The sequence below is a fragment of the Arvicanthis niloticus genome, chromosome 15, assembly GCF_011762505.2.
Source record: "Arvicanthis niloticus isolate mArvNil1 chromosome 15, mArvNil1.pat.X, whole genome shotgun sequence".
NCBI lineage: Eukaryota > Metazoa > Chordata > Mammalia > Rodentia > Muridae > Arvicanthis > Arvicanthis niloticus.
The window spans coordinates 7,926,217-7,949,151 of NC_047672.1; the positions used below are offsets into that span (position 1 = coordinate 7,926,217).

General features: G+C 43.1%; 1 protein-coding gene across 6 annotated transcripts in view; it reads left to right on the plus strand.

The window, feature by feature from the left end:
* Pde1c (phosphodiesterase 1C) overlaps positions 1-22,935 on the plus strand; it is a 500,617-nt gene that overhangs the window by 72,631 nt on the left and 405,051 nt on the right. Inside the window, exon 1 of one of the 6 annotated variants that reach the window (XM_034519282.2) lies at positions 6,891-7,411. The exons of the other annotated variants lie outside the window; for them this stretch is intronic. Within the exon in view, the coding sequence (XP_034375173.1) occupies positions 7,327-7,411 (85 nt within the window). The 5' untranslated portion in view covers positions 6,891-7,326. Of the gene's footprint in view, positions 1-6,890; positions 7,412-22,935 lie in introns of those variants that run through there. 6 annotated transcript variants of the gene reach the window in all.

A 22,935-nucleotide genomic window follows, 5' to 3' on the forward strand; every position in this document is an offset into this window, starting at 1 on the left:
CTCACAGCAGCTGCAGTTGCCTCTGCTGGGAGTGCACACGACTGAGCTTGTGAATAGTAATAAAGATGGAAGAGGGGACAGTGACAGATGCTGGGGAGGTGTACTTATGGTCTTTAATTGTGTACCCACTGGTAAGTCCAAGATGTATATAACCCTGGATAAACTCAGGAGGACATAACACAAAGCAAAAAGAAGTGATCATGGGAAAGAGACCCATAGAGATTAGAGAAGAGTGAGTGAGAGTTTATGGGGTGGAAGGGAGACAGGAGAGGGTATGGAGCAAGAGTGATCACAATACATTATCTACATGTATACAATTGTGAAAGGATACATTTTACTTAAAGCAAAACCAATAGAAGAAGTAATTTAGGTTTCTCTAAGTGGATAATCACCTTTCAAGATATCTATCTATCTATCTATCTATCTACCTATCTATCTATATCTGGTGTATGGTAGGTCACATGTGTTAGTAGTTACTTTTCTGCCACATTTTCTGTCACTGTGACCAAATACTCCACAGGATCAACTTCAGGGAGAAAGGGTTTATTTTGACTCACAGTTCTAAGCACATTTCAGTTCATCATGGTAGCGGGAGTGTGGCTGTGTCTCATCAGGGAAAGCAGGTCGGAGTCAGAGGTGAGTGTAACCTTCAAGGGCTCCTATTGAAACCAGTGAAGCCAGTTAGGTGCCACCTCCAAAACAGAGCCACAAGCTGGGAACCAATTGTTCAAAACACAAAACAGAAGCCTGTGGAGGATATTTGAGATTGAAGCCAAAACAATCCATCAAAAAGAAATCAAATGATAGTTAATGTTTCTGTGTGGGAAGCCACCAGAGCACAGCCTGTTTGTGTTTATAGGAATTAGGACAAGCTTGAGTTCTCTGGCTCGCAGAATCCAAGTTAGCTGCAGTTCCTGAACTGGACTATAGACACCAATACCACCCTGACTTCATTCCTTCCCCCTTCCCTCCAGTTCCCTCTCCTTTTAAAAATTTGCAATTTAAATATTTTTAAAGCACTAAACAGGTAAACACACAGCACACACACACACATTCATGCACAGACATACACACATAGACATACAGAGAGAAGACAGGGGGGAGGGAGAGAGAGAGGGGACGAGAGAGAGAGAGAGAGAGAGAGAGCGAGAGAGAGAGAGAGAGAGAGACACAAAGAGAGAGAGAGAGAGAGAGAGAAAGAAAGAAAGAAAGAAAGAAAGAAAGAAAGAAAGAAAGTAAGAAAGAGCGAGCAAGCCTACTGTCTGGCTGCCACATTTGATCTATGGGAGGCTGACTATAACGACAAAGTTTTTCTTGCTGGCTTACTTTCCCACTTATCAGATAACTTTTTCCTCATCTTTCTATTTTCCTTAAATGCATTTTAAAAATAGTTGAAATTACTGCAACTTATTTTATAGTTTGTTCTTTTCCCTTCACTTTTTGTTCTGACATTTGCTTCCAAATACCAGCATTCCTATTATTGCCATCATCATCAGAAACCACACCCAACGTAGAAAAGTGTGCTGGTAATTAAGGAATACATTTGCTATCTGGTTTAAGATGAATCACTAACTTGGAAGAAAGTTTTAGATCAATTTAGTTGCCAGTGAACAGCTGATACAGGAAAGTGTATCTGTTAGAAGGTATTCTGGCAAGTACCAAGGTCTACTCTGTGTCAGCAATCCCCCTTTGACTGCCTGTTCACCTTTGCTCTTTGGTTTCCAGCCTCCTGGTACCCTTGATAATTCTGTTGCCAAGGTTGCCACTGAAGTGAGTTACCTTCTCCAGAGAGTTCAGTACCGCACTGAGAAAAATCTCACTGTAAAATCCCCCTTCTTTGTAACTGAAGGCTTGAAATGAAATCCAGGTGTTGTTAAGCACAGAGCCTGATGCACGGGGCCTGACAAAGGCTGGACATCTGAGAAATCGAGCTCCCTCCCCTGGGACTCAGTGCAAGTGTTTACAGGCTCTATCCACTCGGGACCACACAGGTTGCAACCTCGGATTCTCTGGATCCCCTGCTCCCCAGATTTTTGACAAGTATCTCTGGAGAATTTTCCTGATTTACTAAAAGTTATATACTGACCCTCTCTCTGCTGATTTCTTTGTCTTTTCACATCCTGACACTGGTGTGTGTGTGTGTGTGTGTTTTCTCGTTACAAAAGGAAAACTGCATGTCATAAGATGCATGCACTATACAGGCACTAAAATAATTGCATCTCCAGCGTTCCTAGCTTTTCTTCTAAGGTAAAGGCTACAATGCAGCAATAAAGCTCTTTATACGATCCAACAGTAATAGGCTACATATAAAAAGACTTTCTTTTAGACAAGAAAAAGTAAAGCTCAATTTCCATTAAGATGTGTGTCAGGTGCTTTGGTTCTAGGGGCATGTACTTAGAACTCAAAGTTTAAACTGGCTTGGGATGAGATCATTATCTCAGCCCTTAGCACCCACCACTCCACCTGAGGAGTTAGAAGTCAAATTCAGTCAACAGGGTGGAAAGGATAAGGTTTCAAAGGATGTGTTTACAAAACCTTTTCCTTCAACCTTAATTTCCCAGAAACACTTGTGGTTTTGTGGGAGTGATCTGACTAATTTCTGCTTATGGGAATGTGGTGGTGGGGACACGATTCTTTCATACCCACACCTTAAAATCTTTCCACCTGGCCCATCACCTCCTTCTTCTACCAGCTAGCTGTAGAGGATCCAGGGAAGGATTCCCAGGCCCTTTGAACTGCTTGGCATAGAGGCTATAGAGGTTATCTGAGTAGACTAACAAAGGAGTTGAAACTGGAGGGCCCCAATAGATGTTAGAACTTTTTCTTCTGATTCCCAGGAAACACACAGTATCTAAATCCTCTCGAAGAGTTGGCAAAGGGAAGAGTTTATGGAGTTTGTCTACACTAAGCCCCTGAACAAGCCAGGAATCAGGTGGGGAAACCCTTTGCATTAGATCAGGGGAGGAAGTGCCAGGTACCCATAACAATACCTTTGCCTTCCCTGGCATCTCACTACTTTCAGGATAGCTTCTACTTCCCATTAAAAGCATCTTCTGCCTCCTACCCCTGAGAGAGAGCATAAGTTGCAAATATTCTTCATCTTTTCCTAAGATACTATAGGGCCTCATGGAGCAATGGAAGGAGCTTTTTGTTTATTCTAAAAAATTGCTGTGAATGATGAAGGATTCTTGCTGTATTTTAGGCAGAGAAAGGACATTACTAACATCTTTTATTTAAAAGATCTCCCTGAATGCTGGGGTAGTTAATGGTTTAGAGTAGGAAGGCCAGGTGACTGGATAGCTAGAAGTTACTCTCACAGTTTCTGTGAGAGACAGTGGTAGCCTGGACCCAGGGAAGAACACAGGAAGGGTACGGCAAGATGTCAGTTGCCCATAGACGAAGGGTCTGACAGGACTTCATGGATCCTCTATGAGAACAATGTCTGATGTGGACAGGAGGGTGGATGGGAATGGCACTATTGGAAGTCAGGATGTGGCTTTGATGGTGTTCTGAGAGTATTATAACAGGCACCCAGAGCAGGCTTATTATAAAGAGCCATTGTGTGCAACCCTTAGTCTGGAGTCCAGTCGCTGAGCTCTGAGTTTGTCCCAAAGTTAGGCTGCCTTTCCGGGAAAGAAAGGCCCCCCTTTCTAGCTTTCATAGAGGTGCCCACCGGAGACTTCTGCCGTGCTGAGTTTGGGCCAAAGAATGCCCTGGAACTCTATCCAGTCAGTTGTAAGATTCTCCTCCCGGTGGACAGCTTGGAAAGAGGTGGTAAAGCTGGGGCTGAAGTGAGCAAGGATTGGAAAGCTTTCCCCCTACTATGTATTCCACATGAACTCTGGAGAAGGAATGGGAAGAGTTCTCGCTGCGGGAGTGGGTTCATGGTATCTGCTGCTCTGGAAGGCGGTCTAGGCTAAAGATGGGTGAGTGAGAGTCAGCCGGAAGGCACTGCTCAGAGCACAGGGGATAGGGTGGAAGATGCTGACTGCCTGGTCAATACCAACAGCAAAGGCATTGAGGGTGGGGTAGAAGAACCTGGGAACAAGCTGAGCTCTGCAAGTCCAGAGAATGGTTTCTAAATGCTGTGTAGTGCTTTGTCTTTTTCTAGAAATATAAAAATTAAAAGCCAACGAGCAACCCAGGCATGATAGTGCATATCTGTAAGTCCCAACATTTAGGAAGGTGAGGCAGGAGGATTGTCATGAGTTCAAGATGAGCTTGGTTTTTCTTTTCTTTCTTTTCTATGTTAGTCTTAAACTTGCAATCCTTCTGCCTCAGTCTTCTGAAGGCTGAGATTACAGGTATACACTACCACATCCAACTTTTGAATTCTTTGTTTTTTGTTTGTTTGTTTTCGAGACAGGGTTTCTCTGTGTAGTCCTGACTGTCCTGGAACTCACTCTGTAGACCAGGCTGGCCTCGAACTCAGAAATCTGCCTGCCTCTGCCTCCCAAGTGCTGGGATTAGAGGCGTGCGCCACCACTGCCCAGCTGAATTCTTTATATATTGCTTCATTCATTCATTAATATATTTACCTTACATCCAGATCAGTTTTCCCTCCCTCCTTCCTTCCCACCCAGTCTCTACTCTCCCCCAACCCCTTTCTCTTCACAGAAGGGAAGGCCTCCTATGGATACTAGCCAGCCTTAGCATATCAAGTCACTGTAGGAGAAGTTGCGTCTTATCTTCTCCTACTAAGCCTAGCCAAGGTAGCTCAGTTAGAGAAAAGGATCTACAGGCAGGCTACAGAGCACGTGAGAACTGGGAGAGAGAATTGAGTTCATTATATTTTTAATGTGCCAAACCATTTAAAAATGAAATATCCACCTTTATCTTGCAGGGTTTATAGAAGTTGAGTAGGATGGACCTGGCTTTCAGATGTCATCTGATGACACCTGCTCCAACTCTGAGGAGAGAGGGCCACTGTGTTTGCTCGGTTGCCTCGGCTTGATTTCCTTGCTGTAACATGTTTCTCGACAGAGCACTTGTAATAGAGCAAGTACAAGCTATGCTTCTTTTGCTCTCAGACCCAAGCGCATTCGTTTCTGAATTATGTAATGCTAGATTGAGCTCTGTCTGGTTTAGTTGGTGTGAAAGTGAGAGCCCTGCACAGAGAAGGCTGCTTTAGGATTGAGACAATGAATTTAGTAATTCTGTAGGTGTGCTATATCTAAAACCAGGGAGAGAGAGAGAACGATTCTGGGGAGAAAGAGTTTTTAAACAGTTCTAATTGTTCAGGTAAGTTATTTTTACCACACTTAGGGGATAGATAAATGATCACATTGTTATTATTTTTGATAGATTATATTTCAAGAAGCTTTTCTGTTAAGTATGATTAAATATAATTTTAATTTCACTCACTCAGGAAAAAAAATTCCATCACATTAGGCTTTTTTTTTTTTTTTTCTAGATAATTTACTATGGGAGATGCTAACTCAGGATCCTCACTTCAGGAGCTTCCCTGGCACAAAAGAAGACAAATGTTTCATTTAAAAGTTTGAAGTGTGGAAAAAGAGGGCAATTAGAAACTTTAAGTGGTTGCTATGTAAAGTGCACACACACATACTATGTATATACGTATATATATGTATATATATATGTATATATATGTATATATAATATATATGTATGTATATGTGTGTATTTGTATATATACATGTGTGTATATGTGTATATGTATATATCTACATGTACCATATATAATGTTATCTATAAAATCTTCTTATAAAATTAGTGGCTGCAATAATAAGCAGACATGTTATTGTCACGCATAAGAATTTTTCCCCAGTGTTTGCTGAGTGCACATGCCCATGCTGTTTCAGGCCTGACATGTTTCCTCACTTGATCCTCTCTGAAAGAACCATACAGGGGGTCTTGGGATTCTGAACATCTTCATTTCACTTATGGTAGAGCTAGATCCCACATTCAGGTCAGTCTGTGAGCTTTTTTTCACACTTCCGTCTTCCAGACATGACTGATTGCAGATCAGATGCTTGCATGCACCAGTAGGGCTTGGGTGCAGCCCTGGTTCTGGTGAAGAGATGGACACTTCTATGAAAAAGGAGGTTCGTGGCACCCATTGTCTTTATGATTAATTTGTCTTGCCATCAAACGATCACAGTGAGTGTAGCTCTAGGACGTCACTAAGAGAACTTGACATTCAAGTCCCAGCTCTACTGTGACACAACAAACTGATTTCTTTACAAGTACACCGTGAATCAAGAAAGACTAAATTTCCAAGGTGTAATTAACCTGGGCTCAAGGGGTTTATTGGGTCCCCAATCTACTGTCTTCTGAAGTCTACTGAAATTACCTAGCAACATACTTGTCCGACTCTTAATGTTGGTGAGAATTTGTTAATTGTGACAAATTCCTGCTCAGCAAATGAGGTGGACTTACTCTTACTTTTGTGATACGTTGGGTGTGGGAGAGGGTCCCCGAGTGGGACTCAGCTCCGGTCTTTGTGGACCTCCAGCATGTGTTTGGCTAAACGTGATCATTTTTAGATGTTTGTAAAACCCAATAGCACATGATGTGAGGTCATAAAGTGAGCCTTCTGGGTCCCAAGTCCTCCTGTGCCCCTGTTTCCTTTTCTGTCAGTAGAGACTTAGCTATAGGATCCTTGAGATTTCTTCCACCTTCACAAACACTGGAGTCCAATGCACTTGACAAACTCAAAATTAAAGGAGCTGGGTCAGCGGCGGGATAAAGACTGTTTAAATTAAATTGCACGTCTTAGAGCTTTCCTGTAGAAATGTTCACCCACAAATGAGTTACTTTGGTAATTATATTCTGGTCAGGGACTGCTGAGAAGTACTACTATCAGGGCTTAGGGCTAGGTCTGGGGACAACTGTGGGAGGAAGTGGGCGTGGCAATTGCTCTACTTCCTTGTTTGGAGTAAACTTGGGCGTCTCAAGGCTGAGGTGTTGGCTTCTCCATCTCTTGATGTGCTTTGGGGGAGCTCTCCACTCTGTCAGAGAAAACATACCTAGAAGAAGCACGACTTCAGTGCCCGCCACTCCCTCGGGGTCCCCCAACCTCCCCCAGCCTCCAGAGAGCGGAGCGCGAAGGGGCGCGGCAGCCCGGGCCAGCCCACAGCTACACGCAGCTTCGCCAGTTCCCCTGCCGTCGCAGCTACAGCAGGGTCGGGATGGGGCAGTGGAGGGGGCACAGGGGTTTCACTAGGAGCCTTGATTGTTAGCTCCCAGGTCTGGGTGCCTGCAGCCGGCGTGAGCAGCTTGTACCTAGCGCGGGTCTGCAGTGACAGAGCAGCGGAGGGAGGCTGGGCTCAGACTCAAGCCAGGACCCGGGACGCAGGAGTCATGACGGACACCAGCCACAAGAAGGAGGGCTTCAAGAAATGTAGGAGCGCTACTTTCAGCATCGACGGGTACAGCTTCACCATCGGTGAGAACTTTGCACCCGGGGCCGGTCTTGGCGTCCTCGCACATCCTCCGGTGGCGGTGGCGATGGCAGTGGCAGATTCTAAACGGGGAGGGGATGGGCACGGAAATCTGGGTTGGAGGGTGCTGGCTGGAGGGATCTCCTGGAGCGTCTGACCTGCTGGCGGGGGACTCGGGATGTGGCTTGGCTGGTACTCTATTGCTTTAGCTGGCATCCCGCTGAAATCGGTTTTCAATTACACCGATTTCCTCGTTGAGGTTTTGTTAACAAGTCTAGAAGAGGATGGATGGATAGAGACAATGGAGACAGATGGAGGAGATAAGAACGAGGAGGAAGAGAGTCAGAAAGGACCGAAGGAAGTGGACAGACACAGAGACAAAGAGTAACTGATATCTAGGCATAGATCACCAAGTCAGAAGTTCAGGGGTTGAGACAGGAGACGGAAAGCTGAGAACAGAGAGCTCCGGGGAGACCTATAGCTAGGTCCATTTAGAGTTCCTAGCTCCCAGAAGCAGGATTCAGGCAGGCAGGGAGGGAGGCAATACCTCGCCGCTGGAAAGTTTCAAAAAAAAAAAAAAAAAACCAAAAAGCAAAAACCCGGAGTATGTTGCTATTTCTGCTCTTCTGCTCCAAACTGTTCATCGAACAGTTCATCAAACTGCGAGCAGAGGGACAGAAGGGCCTGGAAGTACCCTCAGATTTCTAACTCCAGAGTTAACTTGCATTTGAAGAGGTCTGTCCACTGGAGTTTTACAGTTTCTGCTGTTTTGAAATGACTTGTCAAGGCCTGGCATCTTCATACTCTTGGGAGATGGGTCCACCTGGGAGCTGGAGACAGGTATGGGCAGCTTCATTTTGGAATGCCAGCTTTGGCAAGCAGCAGGCCTGAAGCAGTTACACAGGTGCTCTTAGACCCAAGTTCTTATTTGAGAGAACGCTCAAGTGACCATAGCATTCAGTCATAACCTCACAACGTCCTTGAGATGAGGGTATACCCTAGTTTGCTTTTGGCTCCACCTGCCTGGAGGTATAGCAGGAAAGTGCTGGAGCTATGAAGAGACCAGTGATGAGGAAGAACTAGTCTTGGGTTACTTGTGCTCCTAACGAAGTGGTCCAGGGTTTGTGGAACAGAGTAAATATGTTCCCGATAGACCGTATCACACCTGTCAGACGCTTTGCCCAGGTTGTTCTTGCAGCCAGGAATGCCATTTCCCTAAGTGAGCATGGAGAAATCATGCCTATCCTTCATTAGCTTGCTTCCCTACTCCACTTTCCATCCCACTCGAAAGACATTCCTACTGCAGACCCAGGAGTTCACCCCCCAGAGCTGGCCAGCCTAGAATCAGCTGGTGGTAGCCTGTGGGTGGTCCTCACTTCGCTGTAAATTCGCAGACAAGGCTTCTTTGCTTTTCACTCTCTAGGAGCAATACTCTGTGCTCAGAGAAGGTGCTTAGAAATGAACTAGAAGCTCCCAAGGTCAAAACTGTCCATTTAAAGGTCATGTGAGTTTTAATTTTCTTGACTTCAGTAGAAAAACTTTTAAAAGAAAGTTTAAAAATTTACCTGGTAGTTCTCATCAGACCTTATCCTCCAAAAAGGTAGGTCTCCTTAAGATGTAGGATCTTAGTGTGGTCTTCCTCCACCTCCACTCCTTTCCTTCCCATTAGGGGAAGAAGGTCTGGCAGAGCCCAGTCCTCTAGTGGTCAGAAGGTCCTGAAAGTGCACGAGCCTCTGAGAGGAGACTGCAATCGTGGATCCTCTTGCTGAGTCGTCCACCCTTCCAGCTTCTCATCTGTCAACAAATGCTTATTGAATTTCACTCTGTTAAATGATATGATTTAGCACAGTGTCTGCCACATGACAAAAATTCAATAAACAGTAATCGTTGTACTCATTCAAGACATTAAACTAATTTATGAGGAGTTTATGGAGACATGTAGACTCAGGACCTATATTCAGGGATTTTTGCACACTGGGGATTATATGACATGTCCACAAGAACATGTTATAAGTACTAAAAATTAAAAATAGAAGTAAATAAGTAAATAATAATTTAAAAATATTTTTAGCTCAATGCATTTTAGAAAAATACAGAGATTTAAAAAGGAAACTCACTCATTTTATCGTTTGCTGCTAAATGTTAATATTCCCAGTTTATACTTTCTAATATTTTTTTTTTTACAAAGGCACAGTTTTATCATAGTGTTTGGAAATTTTATATTTAATAATATATAGTTTTGTTTCCTGCTCTATGAGAAGTAGTCCCTTAACCAATCTCCTACTGTGGGCTACTTAAGTTCTCACTTTTCACCATTATGGGCAATGATAAAAACAGAACCCTTGAGGATGCCTAGAAATACTCCCCACTCCCCCATTGTAAGGTCTATTTAAACATGAGTGTTTTCTATGTGATAATTATAGTATGCAAAATACTGAACGAATACATAAATAATCTCATCTGCCACGTGAATGTTAATTGTAACAAGTCCAGATTTGTTTAGGAATACTTTTTAAGGTTAAGCTTTGAGCAGTGCAATTACCTGGTTCAATTGCTTGCATAATTTTAGGGACTTTGAAATATTCTGTTTAACCACTGTCTGGAGAGAGTTACCACTTAATGTGCCCACCATTAGGGTGTCAGAGTTCTCAGGTACTGCCACGAATGCTGGACATCGTAACTTAAAAAGCTTTTCATCTGAGAGGTGAAATGTGGCACCTCAAGTCAACAAGTTTTAGTATTTTGCAAAATCTCTTTCTCATTTTCCTTGACTGTTTTACCTTGGTGAAGTTATCACTTATTAATTTCTAAAACCTATAAATTTATGTAGTATATGTTAATTATACCTACCATATATTTGCTATCACATGTTAATTACTTTGATATACCATATGCTAATCATATAATTGATATAACTGATATGAACTAATATTTATATATATGTGCATTTTCATACGTGTTTGAAAGCCTTTCAAGTACATTTTGTCAGGTACGTTACATGTATTTTTTTTTTTTCCAAGCAAGACCCTTTTCCTTACAACATCATTATACAACAGTCAGGACAGATGCTGAAATGCTGCTGGTTCACCGTGTGCTCCAGCAGGGTGGATCAGAACCCCACCCCCAATACCATGTAGGAGAGACCCCTGAACAAGTCCTGATGGTCCCAGATGCCTTTTCTTAGGCATCTGACCTTCTATCATGGAAATGGAACCACTTCTTCTAGTCTTTGGGTCAAATATTTTGCTTAAGGAGTTCATAGGGCCCTAAAGATGCAAAAAATTCTTCTAGGAAAGCCTGTGGTGATAAGGGAATTTTAGGGTCACTATAGATGGGAAACAGGAGCCACCCCCTGTGACAGTGTTGTGAACACCCCGGCTCCTGCAAGATCCTTGCCCTCGCTTTGGGAAAGGAATGCTTCCCTTCTGGTTCTCACTGGGCCTATGGTTCTCTTAGGGGAATCTGGACAGACAAAGTACTTTTAGAAGTGGGGTTGCCTGGGGACAGAATCTATAGAATGGTGTCCTGGTTAGATTTTTGGCAACTTAATACAAGCTAGGGTTATCTGAGAAGAGGAGAACCACTATTGAGAAAATGCCCCTTACAGATTGGCCTGTGGGCCAATATTTTCTTTAGTAATTATTGATGTAGGAAGTTCAGTCCAGTAGCGGTGGTGCCACTCCTGGGCAGGTGGTCCTGAGTGGTATAATGTATAATGGGGCAGGTTGAGCAAGTCACAGAAACAAGCCAGTAATCAAGTCCTTTACAGCTTCTGCTTCAGTTTCTGCCTCTAGGTTCCTGCTCTATTTGACTTCATGCCTTGACAGTCTTCAGTGATGAGCTGTTACTTGGAAGTATAAGATGAAACACCTGCATCTCTAGTTGCTTTTGGTCATGGTGTTTTATTATAGCAATAGAAACCCCAACGAAGACTGTGAAGAGAGGCCAGAAGAGTTGAATATTCTGTGGCAAAGGACAGTCCTGCAAAGTAAAAGCCAGTCTTAAACACCAGTAACATTGTAACACTCCGGTGGAGCAAGCTTCAGAGGGCTGGATTCCCAGAGTTCCCCAGCTGGGAACTGATGCGGAAACTGACTGAAAATGGGTTTTGTGTAGCCGGGTAGCTGTGGGGTGTAGTCAAGGCTCTCCAGTGGTACTTCGCTCTCCACTGGTACTTCATTTGACATACTCCATCACTTTTCACAATTGTGAAAGGTCACTCAAATGGTCCCAGTTCTTAAAAAAAAAAAAAAAAGGTGATTTTTCTAGAAGTCACATAGGAAGGAACAAGGTTGGCCATTCCCACCAGGCTCTCCTCCCCACACCTCCCACAGTAGATATGTCTCAGGGAAAATGACTTTCTGTTCTCTTCTATGATTTACTATGATGGATGGTATGGGCGTGTGATCGAGGAGTCTGGACAGGTCTCCATTGAGGTAGAAAGCACTACCGACCCTCCTTCCACCTGAAGGGCACAATTAAGCCAGTGATGGACGTGATTAACTGTAACTGAGGGACATATGCAGAAGTCCATGTGTGGTTGGCTTTGGATGGCACTTGGGAATGAACATTTGCGCGTGAAATGAACGGACCGTGTGGTGGCAGGATCTTATTTATTCGGACAGACTTTTCTTGTCTTCTGTTTGCGCTTCTTTTGGAGTTGGTGTTGAGTGGATTTTTAGATCCTTACTCTCTCCCGCAGTGCAAACAGACCCTTATTCCTGTGAGAGAGCCTTGTCTGCAGAAATACATACAGGGGCACTATTTTTGTTAAACCACCCAGTGTGGCCTACTTGATCCCTACCCACAGCTCATTCTTCAGAAGAGAAAATAGTGGTTTCTCCTATAGTGTCAGAAGAAACTGGCTGAAGTGGAGGCAGGAGGATGTGAAGTTGGAGAGTATGTAGCAAAGAAGCTACTTCCATCAAAGATAGTGACAGGAAAATTATAATTGGGAACTAAAGTGTAGTCAAGACAGGGGTGTTTCCTACAGCAACTGCTGCTGGACCCCAAGCCCTTTGTTTCTTTCCTTGCCTTGTTCTTGAGAGAAGAAAACAAGGAGTTCTTAGATCACAATCTGTGGCCCAAGAGGCAGGACAAGAGGGACCCTGTCCCACCTTCAGATTGTGGGCCCTGTGAGCCAGAACTGATGGTGCAAAGTCTGCTGGTAGATTCCTGCCTCAAGAGGGACAAAGGACAACAGGATATGAGGGCGACTTGGCTGCCAAAACTGGGAGTGGGCATTTCACTCCTACATGGGTGGAGAGCCTCTCCCCCCTCGTGTGGGCATGTGGATCCAGCCTGGTATTTTGCATGTGGTTCAGGTCTTTCTCAGCCCAGACTGATCTCTGTGTGCTTTCTGCCTTATCCACTTCCTAACAATGTGTGTGTGTGTGTGTGTGTGTGTGTGATCCATCCCAGGACCTATGGGCTGGTCTTGTAAGCATCACTAGGGGAAAGACCCCAGGAAAGATAGAAAGTAAAATACAGAAGCAGTTGATCCACAGGTTATAGATTCTACAATCCCCAAGGGAAGCCTAAACTTGGGGCTAGATCCTGTATATACATTTTCGTTTTCTTTCTTTCTTTCTTTTTTTTTTTTTTAAAAAGCCTTTTCATTTGTTCATGTCTAGTTTCTTGAGTTCTTCGTATATTTTAGATATTAGCCCTCTGTCAGTGGAGCACTGGAGAAAACCTTCTTATTCCATGGGCTTCTATTTTGTCCTATTGACAGTATCCTTTGCATTACAGAAGCTTTTCAGTCTCACGGGCTGCTGTGTCCAGCCTTGATGTGACAGTGTGTGCCCGATTTTACTGTAGCTTGTATTGCCGTATTTGGTTGATGTTCCAGGGAGACCTGCTCTATTTTGAAAGAAGGAGGGGGCATGGATCTGGTGGAGAGGGGAAACATTGGGGGTGGACGAGGCTGGAGGGAGAAGAAATTGTGGTTGGGATGTAGTATATGAAAGAAGGATATAAAAAATAAAAACAGAAATTATTTTATTTTTTAAGATTATCATATAATTTACCCCTTCTCTTTCCTCCCTCCAAATCCTTCCATATACCTCTTCTGGCTCTTCTTCAAATTCATGGCCTCTTTTTCTCATTAACTGTTGTCATGTGTGTGTATGTGTGTTTATACACATATGTCTGAAATATATAATGTCTGCCCAGTCTGTGTGATGTTACTTGTCTGGATGCTTTCAGGGTTTACCATTTGACACTAGGTAGTTGCTTGTTGTGCTCTTCCTCGGGGAAGACCGTTCCTCCTACTCTCAGCATTCCTTAGTTGCCTGTCTGTCATTTTTTTGTGTAGGGCTGAGGCTTCATGGACTCTCTCATCTTCTTTAGCATATATGTTGGTGTTCTCTTTGACAGCTCATGTTTAGGTAGTCACATTGGTGGGGCTTTATGGGAGTAGCTTCTGACAGTAGAAGACACCTTCCCTTAGAAGATTCCCTGTTCCCATGGCTCTTTCAGTCTTTACATCCCTCTTGCACAAAAATCCCCAAGCCTTAGGTACACGATTTGTGTCGTAGATTTATCAATTGAGTCTGGGATCCATATATCTGAATTTTGATTGGTTGTGTTTGCTGTAATGGTATCTATCTGTTGCAAGATAAATTTTCTTAGCCATTCTTTTTTTTTTTTTTTTTTTTTTTTTGAGAACTCTCTGTTTGAATGGGTCCTTTGTTTTTTTTTTTTTTAGTTCTTTATAAGTTCTGGATAATAAGCTTCTGTCAGATGTGTATCTAGCAAAGACTCTATGGGCTTCCTCTCACCAAACTGGGACTGAGCCTTTGCTTCACCTTTGTCTGGTAGGCTGTCCACCTGTGTTCTCTTCTAGTGTTTTCAGTGTTTCCTGCTCAGGTCTTTGATCCATCTGGAGTCAGTTTTTGTACAGTGTGGTCGATATGGGTCTGCCATATTTTTCTCCTTGTTGGACACCTAGTTTTCCCCAGCACCATTTGTTGAAGATACTGCCTTTTCCTCAGTGGATGTTTTTGACTCGTTGTCAAATGTTTAATGACTACAGTTACATGTGAACATGTTTGGCTCTTCAGTTTTGTTTCATTGGTCTACATGTCTGCTTTTGTGTTTATACCATATGCTTTTCTTGCTAAGGCTCTGTGCTGTGTCTGGAAACCTGGAACAGTAATCCCACCAGCACTGTTCTTTTTGCTAAGTAAGCATTCTTTTGGCTTCCCCGGGGTCTTTTGTGCTTCCAAATGAATTTTAGGATTTTTTTTTTCTGTTTCCGTGAAGAATGAGACAGGGATTTTGATTGGGATTGTATTTAATCTGTAAACGACTTTTTCTAAGATGGTCATTTTCACAATTTATTACACAAGTATGTCTTTTCATTTTCTGGCATCTTTGTCTCTTTCTTCAGAGGTTCAATATTTTTCTTGTAGAAATCATTTGCTTCCTTGATTAGGTTTAGGTTTGTTCCTAGATATTTTTATTTCCATTGTGACCATTGTGAGTGGGACTGTGTTCCATTCTTCTCTCTGTGTTTGTTGTTGGTGTATTAAAAAAAGCAACTGATTCTTGCAACTTGATTCTGTATCTTGCCACATTGATGAATATGTGTATTGTTTCTAGAAGTTTTTTGGTAGTTTTTTTCCCCATGGGGGAGGAAATCTCTAGTGTATAGTGTCATGTCATCTGCATACAGGAATAGTTTGATTTCTTCTTTGCTACTTATATCCCTTTAGTTTCTCCTCTCTTGCCTCATTGTTCCACTTAGTACTTTGAACACCTTGTTGAAAAGGAGTTGAGATAGTATGAATCCCTGTCTCATTCCTGACTTCAAGAGACTTGCTTTAAGCTTTTTTCCATCTGTGGGTTTATCACAAATATGTCCCTATTTGACACAGGAGAAAATTGAGGCTCAGACAGGTGAAGAGATTTGTCTAGAGCTTTACCTCTTAGCTGAATATTTTGGTTGCTCTGAGGCTTTGGACCAGATAAAAGGCAGCCTGCCCTCCCTTTCTCCCTCATAGACAGGTGATTCTGTAAGAAAACAAACAAACAAACAAACAAACAAACAATAATTTCTTGGTGACCCAGAGTGATTCATGGGTCACCTTGGAGCAGACCACCTCCAGGAGGCTAGAGGGACAGACAGCCACATGGAGGAAGAAAAGTTCTCTTAAAAATGGACAAATGCCCAAGGAGAGTGTGATGGTTCATATTGATGGTCAATCTGAGAGAATGGAGAGTCTTCTCTGGTCCTGGCTGTGATAGATTGTCTAGATTGACTTAACTGTGGTGGGAAGACCCACTCTGAATGTGGGCAGCACTGTCCCCTGGGCTCTCACACTAAATAAGGACAATAGGAGCTGAGCAGAGAATTTATCTCTATCTGCTTCCTGGCTGGAGATACATGGTGAAGAGTTGCCTCGGTATTGATATTGGCATTTTCCTCCCAAAGGCATTCAACTTGGTGTGCATGGGTATTGATGTCTTCCCCCTATTCTCCATATGCTGGATTCCTGGAGGATGTCCAAGAACTCCTATGCCCCAACCAGTTAACTACCTTTGAAGATATGTCCACTCATGATAGTTTTGCAAAGTGATACCTTAATTGACAGGCCAGCAGTGGTGAGCTCACCTATGATGGGTTGCCAGGTGGAGCAGGAAGTGATGAAGGCCTGAGCTCTAGATGCAGCCCTGGCACCTTTTGCTCTGTGGCCTCAGGCCCATCAGTGGTAATGAGGATAATGGCCACTTCTCTGATTTGCTGTTGGGAGGATAACATAGGGCTAGCCACGAGAGAACCAAGCTCAGTCCCCATGTCTGGTTATGGAAGGCTGTTGGCTCTGATGATGAAGAAACTCTGAAGCAGGAAGGAGGCAAGACTCTCATATTCACATGTGTCTCCTTGCCTGGATGGTGCTCCCCACAGCTGTCTCCCAAGCCCCAAGGCAGCCACTTATGTCAAGTGCTAGTAAGACTGTGAGACAGACTTCCACTCAGGCCAGAGATCTGCAGGCCTGGCTCTCTCCAGCCAAATGCTTCCAGCTGGTTCTGGGTAATTGGTGCCAGCTGCTTTGGGGAGAGCTCCTTGGCACTTCCTGGGCTGTTGGCAGGTGGGCTCTGGATTGTAGCCGGAGCTTGGCCTGAGAGCCAAGCTAGTTCTTCCCCAAGGGGCCCAGGTGGCTTGGAGGCAGAACTGCTGGGAGATGGTTTTCACTTGGTGGAGGGCAGTAGCTGTTGGATGACGGCCCAAACCACTCAAGGCTCTGTCCATGAGAATCAGGCCACACATGCTGCTGCTGAGTTTGCTTGAGAGCAATTATGTTGACTCTCTGACTCCTGATTTTGCCGCTCCAACTGGCAGTGCTTTTTCTCCTTGGTACACAGCAGAGAGACTCAGGAAGGATTCCAGAGATGCTATTCAAGAAAGAGATGGAGTGATCTTCTGGACTAGTGACCACAGCACAGGAGAGGCCTCTTTAGAGGTAGTCCTATTTAGTTCCTCAAGCTAAAAGCAGACAGCTGGAGAAGTGACCTACCCAAAGTCAAACTAGTAAGTGGGGGGTTCCGTACAGTTTGCATCCTGGGTTGGAATGCTGACTGGTGTATCCTGTTATTCAAATATCTTGGCCAATAGAAATCATTTGAAAATTATTATATCATAAAAGAATGGAAAAACTATTCCTTCTGCATTTTTAGAGAAACTCAAAATTGAATTACTCAGCTCTTATATATAGTCAACACTTAGGAAAGTTAGTTTTTCTTTTGTTTGTTCAAATTTCTTAGTCTTGTTTGCTTGTTAGGGAGGAATGATGCTGTCTACGTATGCCATGACATATCCCAGTAAGGGGACCACTGTAAGTGCTTAAGAGTCTAGCTCCCTCTCCTCGTCTCTCCTTAGTTCATTCCAAATCTGGAAGAATTTCTGTGGGCTTAGGTGTTTGCCCTGTCATCACTGAGTGTGGGACCCTCTAGCCCTTTGAAGCTTTTGCTCTCAGTGTAGCCCCTGGAGAAAGCTAATGTTGTCTTACTTGCACTTTGGAACTAGATAACCCAAATTCAATGGTAGGTTTTAAGCAGTGGTGGTAAAGGGAATGGATTTCTATTTTAAAGTCATTAGTTTAGAATTTCCCAGAGAGCCCCACTGTGTCTAATGACTCATGATTCTTTAATGGTTGGAAGCTACTTTAGATTTTAAAATTTTTTTATCAAGCCAATTAGTATTAAAGGGGACTCCAGCATCCAGTGGGAAACAGAGTCTCTGTTGTTCAGGGCTAAGCATGCTCCTAACCATCTGCAGGGCCCCAGAGAAACCTGCCTTTCTAAAATGGGCATTTTTTTCTCATTCGGATCATTTATGAAGACAATTGTTTGAGACTGTGAAAAGGTGTGACAGATTCGTATCTTAGTCCAGCTGTGTAAGACCATAAGCCTGGACTTAGCGACTATTTTGAGTAGCCTGTTTTGGGGTGACTGGACAGTCGTTATGCAAGATTCCATCTCATCAGGCCCTGTAAAAGCATGGCTCCATTTTAAAGGTGTGTGTGTGTGTGTGTGTGTGTGTGTGTGTGTGTGTGTGTGTGTATGTGTGTGTGTGTGTTGGCTGGGTAAGGAAATCTGTGCCATTGTTGCCTCCTGTAGTAGGTGGGCCCTGAGTCCTCCTCAGGAAGAAGATGCTTAGGGGGATAGCTGAGTGAACCTTGTCCTCACAGTTCTGAACATTAGGCTATTTAAACTGGAGACCCAGTAGCCTCCTTAGCTTTCTTTTTCTGTCTTATGTCCACCTCATCCAGTTACATTTGGGTGCTATACATTTTCTGATTTGCCAGTCTCGAACCCTCTAATGGCTCTCTCCTTGCTTGCCAGAGGGATCAAGTCCACCCTCCTAGGTAGAATTTGCTGGCTTTTCAAGATCCTTGCTTGTGTACAGGCCCACACTTTATAGTGCCCCTTGCTAGCCATGGTTTGTAATTGCTCACTGAGCCAGTTTTTATGGTGTTCCTACCACATACCAGCTATCTGGTAGGTGCCAGGGATATAATGTGATAAAAAGGCCAAGATAGATGCCAGGGATACAATATGATAAAAGAATTAGCCCCAACTTGGCATTTACTGTCCCGTGTGGTCTATGGACACCTATGCTGCTGTATGATGGACAGGTATGGGTGCCATGTGGGATACAGCACATGGGCTGGAGGGTTGGGATGATCTGTTGTGTTGGTAGCAGAGGCACATGGGTCAGGAAAAGGATTGAGAGGTTAACAGAGGTTGGACTGAATGAAAGTCAATGAACCATTTAAAGGGGGAAGTGATTAAGACCAGAGTTTTGTGTATAGACATGTACTTTCTCTGTGCTCCATAGAGAATCAGTGGGTGTTTGCTGAACAGTCTTGCTATCACATAACAGGCAGCTCTTCCCACATGTTCAACCTTCCCCCATTATAGCTGGGCTTTCCTGTATCCTTCTGAACATTAATTCCTTTTTTGGAACAATGCTGAAGTCTTGTAGGCTCTCAGTTCAGTAGGTGGTCCACTTTCCTAACTACTTAGTTCATTTTTTAAAAAACAAAATGAAGATAGCATTATAAATTTCATTTGCTATAAAAATGATCCATATTAATTTTATGAGCTCAGAGGAAAAAAACCCTTCATTATCTAGAGATAACTTCTGCTAATATCCTATTCTAGATTCCAGTGATCATGGGACTTATCCAGTGGGCTCAGTTATCTCCAGTTTGGAACTTTTCTGAACAATACTGCCATACTCATTTATGTTTAAGATGTTGTGTGGACATCTGTATATAGTTTCCTGGGTAAATCTGTAGGAGTAGAGTTTCTGGGCTTTACAGTAAATTCACATGTAACTGTTGGGAGCCGCCAAAGCAACAGCACCATTTTGCAATGGTACCAGCAATATCAGAGTTCTCAAACTGGGTTTGGTAGAACTAGGAATCAGCTACATCTCAAGCCCTGGCTGGGATGGTGCTGTGGGGTAGTAACCATCAGCTTTATGTTACAGTTGAACAACGAGGCCAGTGTTTTCAGGAAGATCTGGGGGATGACTTTGGTGTGAAGCCTTGTTTAGGAATCACTGAGCTAAGAGGATGGGGATAGGGTGGGCTAGAAGAAATGCTGAGAACATTCTGGGCTGGCGAGGGGTCTACTAATAACAGTAATACGAGAGCATCATCATAGCAGTATAGGGAAAGATGAAGACACTCACAGTAGGGGGTGGGGGAGCGGGAAAGGAAGAGAGAGCATGTCAGGGAGAGAAAGGATATATGAAACTGAAAAATTTAGTTCTGCAAGGGTTTCAGGTTTCATATGTGTTTGGATCGTGTTTATGCCTGCTTCTCTAGCTCTTTCTAGATCCATCCCCCTCCCATACCCATTTAACTTGGTCTTCTTTTTTATCTTTAATACTCTTCAAGTCCAATTTACTTTACTCAAATATTTTAAATGTGTGCCCTTTCACTACGACATGGTCAGCTGACTAGAGGCTATACCCTTAGAGGAAGCTGTCTCTCCCTCTCCTAGCAGCTAACGTTGCTGTTCGCTCCATTGCTAGGGTGGGACTGTGTGTCCAAATCTCTTCCCTATGCTAGAATTTGGTCTATCTTGGACTTGTTTTGTCATGTGAGTTCACATGTGAAGCTTCACATGTTGTGTCCAAGCATTTTCTTGTACTTGTCCACTGCCTCTGGATCATTCTCTTCCTGCCTCTTCTACAATGATCCCTGATCCTTGAGAGGAGGGTTGTGACACACGTGTTTCCTTTAGGGATGAACATATTCAGTCCCTCATCTTATGCACTTTGGCCAGTTTTGTGTCTCCGTGTTAGTCACTGTCTATTGCAAATAGATGAGGGCTGAGTAATGCACTGATTCATCAGTCTGGTTACTTAATCCTAAGTGGTTAGGATTTGGTTTAACACTACATCCATTTAGCATCATAATAATTTCTCCTGTAGGGCCTATGTCCTGTTTATCCTCAGGTTCGTGGCCTAATATTGGTGATGAAGATGGGGGTTCATATTGTGGAGCAGGGCTGACAGACATCCAATCAGAAAATGGTTATTTCTATTGTGTTACTATGCCATCAGTGGGCATGTCTTGCCACGTCAGTCTCTGCTGTAGCTTGAAGGTCTCACGGATGATTGTTTTTCTCCTTCCATCATTATAAAAGCTGCCTAGTGGGGAGGAAGCCTCCAGTTCAGTACCACTTTGATTTCTCCATGTTCTATGACTTAAGAATGTGGCATCTTCAACAATAGGGTCTTACCATCATTTTTCTGAGCGGCAACCAAGTACAGTGTCAGTAGCCTGTAGTGTTTGGGGGTCTATGGGACCTCACTAGATATTAATGAGGTCACCCCTCCCTGGTACTGGGGTTTTGATTTGCAGGAAAAATGTGAGAGTTCAAATTTCATAAAGCATCAAAGAATTCACTGATAGATCCTTCTAATTTTTCCATAAAGGTTTTCTGAGAGAGCTTTTTGTTTGAGTCCTAGGCACAAGTTTTCAACAAACCTTTGGCTCGTTATTAGTGTCAGTTTGTAGGTATGGGAGTTCAGGCTCATGAGATTCAGTAATAGGGCTGGGACTTGAAACCCCTTCTGTCTGTTCACCTCCCCTGTAACATTTGCCTGTCTCTATGTAGGGCTCTGCGCTGGTGCTGGGTGACTAGGGTCTTGGGACTTTGCACTCCTTGCAGGAGAATTCATTATACATTCCGATATTGCAGCAGATCCTCTGCTGGGTTGTATAGCCATTGTCGTTTGCCCTTCTCTCCAGTATATTAGAGGCATATTAGATTTTCTTTATTGGAAACACTATCTAAATGTGCTATAGACATGCGATGTAAGATGTCTTAGTTAAATACCCCGAGGCTTTTGTGTATTATGGCTCCAGTAAATGTCCTGTGCTTCTTGTCTTCTTGTCTCTGTTGATTAAAGTGTATTTACTGATGGCTGGAACTTGACATCTCTTGCTGACTGTCAGTCTGAGCTTTATAGAATGCAAGGTTGGGGGCCCCTTTGAATCAGACCTTGGAGTTCCTTGGCAGGGCTGTTTTCAGAGCTGGATGTGTGCTGAGGGGAAACTTGTGGTAATTACTGAGCAGATGCCCTTAATGAGGTCTCTGCTGGATTTCCAGCTGGCATCAAGAGCTCTGCATTGGGACAGGAATACCGAAGTCACTGGATGATTCTGTGACGTCACATCCTCCCCTGTTGTCATAGCAGCTATAATCATCCTACTGAAAGAGTCCCTCAGGGTGCTGGCAAGCCACATCTCTTTTTCCACTTATGGGAACCATGGTGCTTCCTTGCACAGTGCGGAGAGAGCTAGCATACCAGAGCTCTTTAAAAGAAAGCAAAGCTTATTTTCACCGCATCATTATAACCATTGTTATTGTTTTAACAAGGATTATGCTGCTGCACTTGATTGCAGAAAAAAAATTATAAAGACCGGCAGGGAAGATCCAAGATCCTACCCACAACATGTGGGAATATGTGACCATTTTCTTAAACATCTACCTGAACAAAAATGTTTTTTTTTATGAACATTTACATTATTATTTTTTCAAATGTGCTATCATTACTATGTTATTGTTTACTTTTGTTTCCACAACAATTTGCATGTCAGTGTTCTGAAAGTTGGTAAGGTATGGTGGTTCCTGTAGATTCTATACCATTGGGTGCTTAAATCTTTCTGCTTTCTAAGAGTCACTGACAATGTTACAGGACGTATCATGGGCTCATGGTCACCACATCCTTATGAATTCTTTTTACCCTCAGATAAATTCCTAAAGTTGCTGGGTGGTGAAAGTTGAATCAACGCTGTTGAGTTATATTATAGGGACAAACTGCCTTTTAATTACACAGTTTATGCCATCTTCTTCTCCAGTGTTGTACCACTTGGTAATTCTCTATAGAAGGCACATTTTCTTATTTATGTTATGAATGTTGTATTTTAACATTTAAAAAGTTAACACTTAGTTAATTTTGTGACTCAAACCTATTTTCCCAGTGTACCAATTGATGATTTGTATTTCTCTTAAATAGCACATTTCTTTTCATTCAGTGTTTTTAAATATTTTTATTTTTTTTGAGAGTTTTATACAATATATTTTGATCATATTCATTTCCTTCCCTCCAACCTTCCCAGATCCTCTCCCATCTTCCTATCCACCCAAGTTAATGTTCTCTCTTTCAAAAATAAAATAAAAAATAAAACAACAAAAAAAACCAACCATAAACCTCAAAACATAGAGTCTAATGTTGTGTTTACACATAGAGTTTGTGTTGCTCAACTACTCCTGGACATGAAGCCTACCTTGGAGTGTGGCTGACACACACAGGGACATTCATGGAGGGAAACTGATTTCTCCTCTCCTAGTAGGTATCAGTTGTGAATCACTCTTGGCTGGGGGTGGAACTTTGTGCTTTTCCTCCATCCTGGGATTTTTGTTTCTCTGGCTTGAGCTTGTGCAGGTCTGTGCATTACAGTCTCTGTAAGTCAATATGTGTGTCTGTGCTCTTGTACAC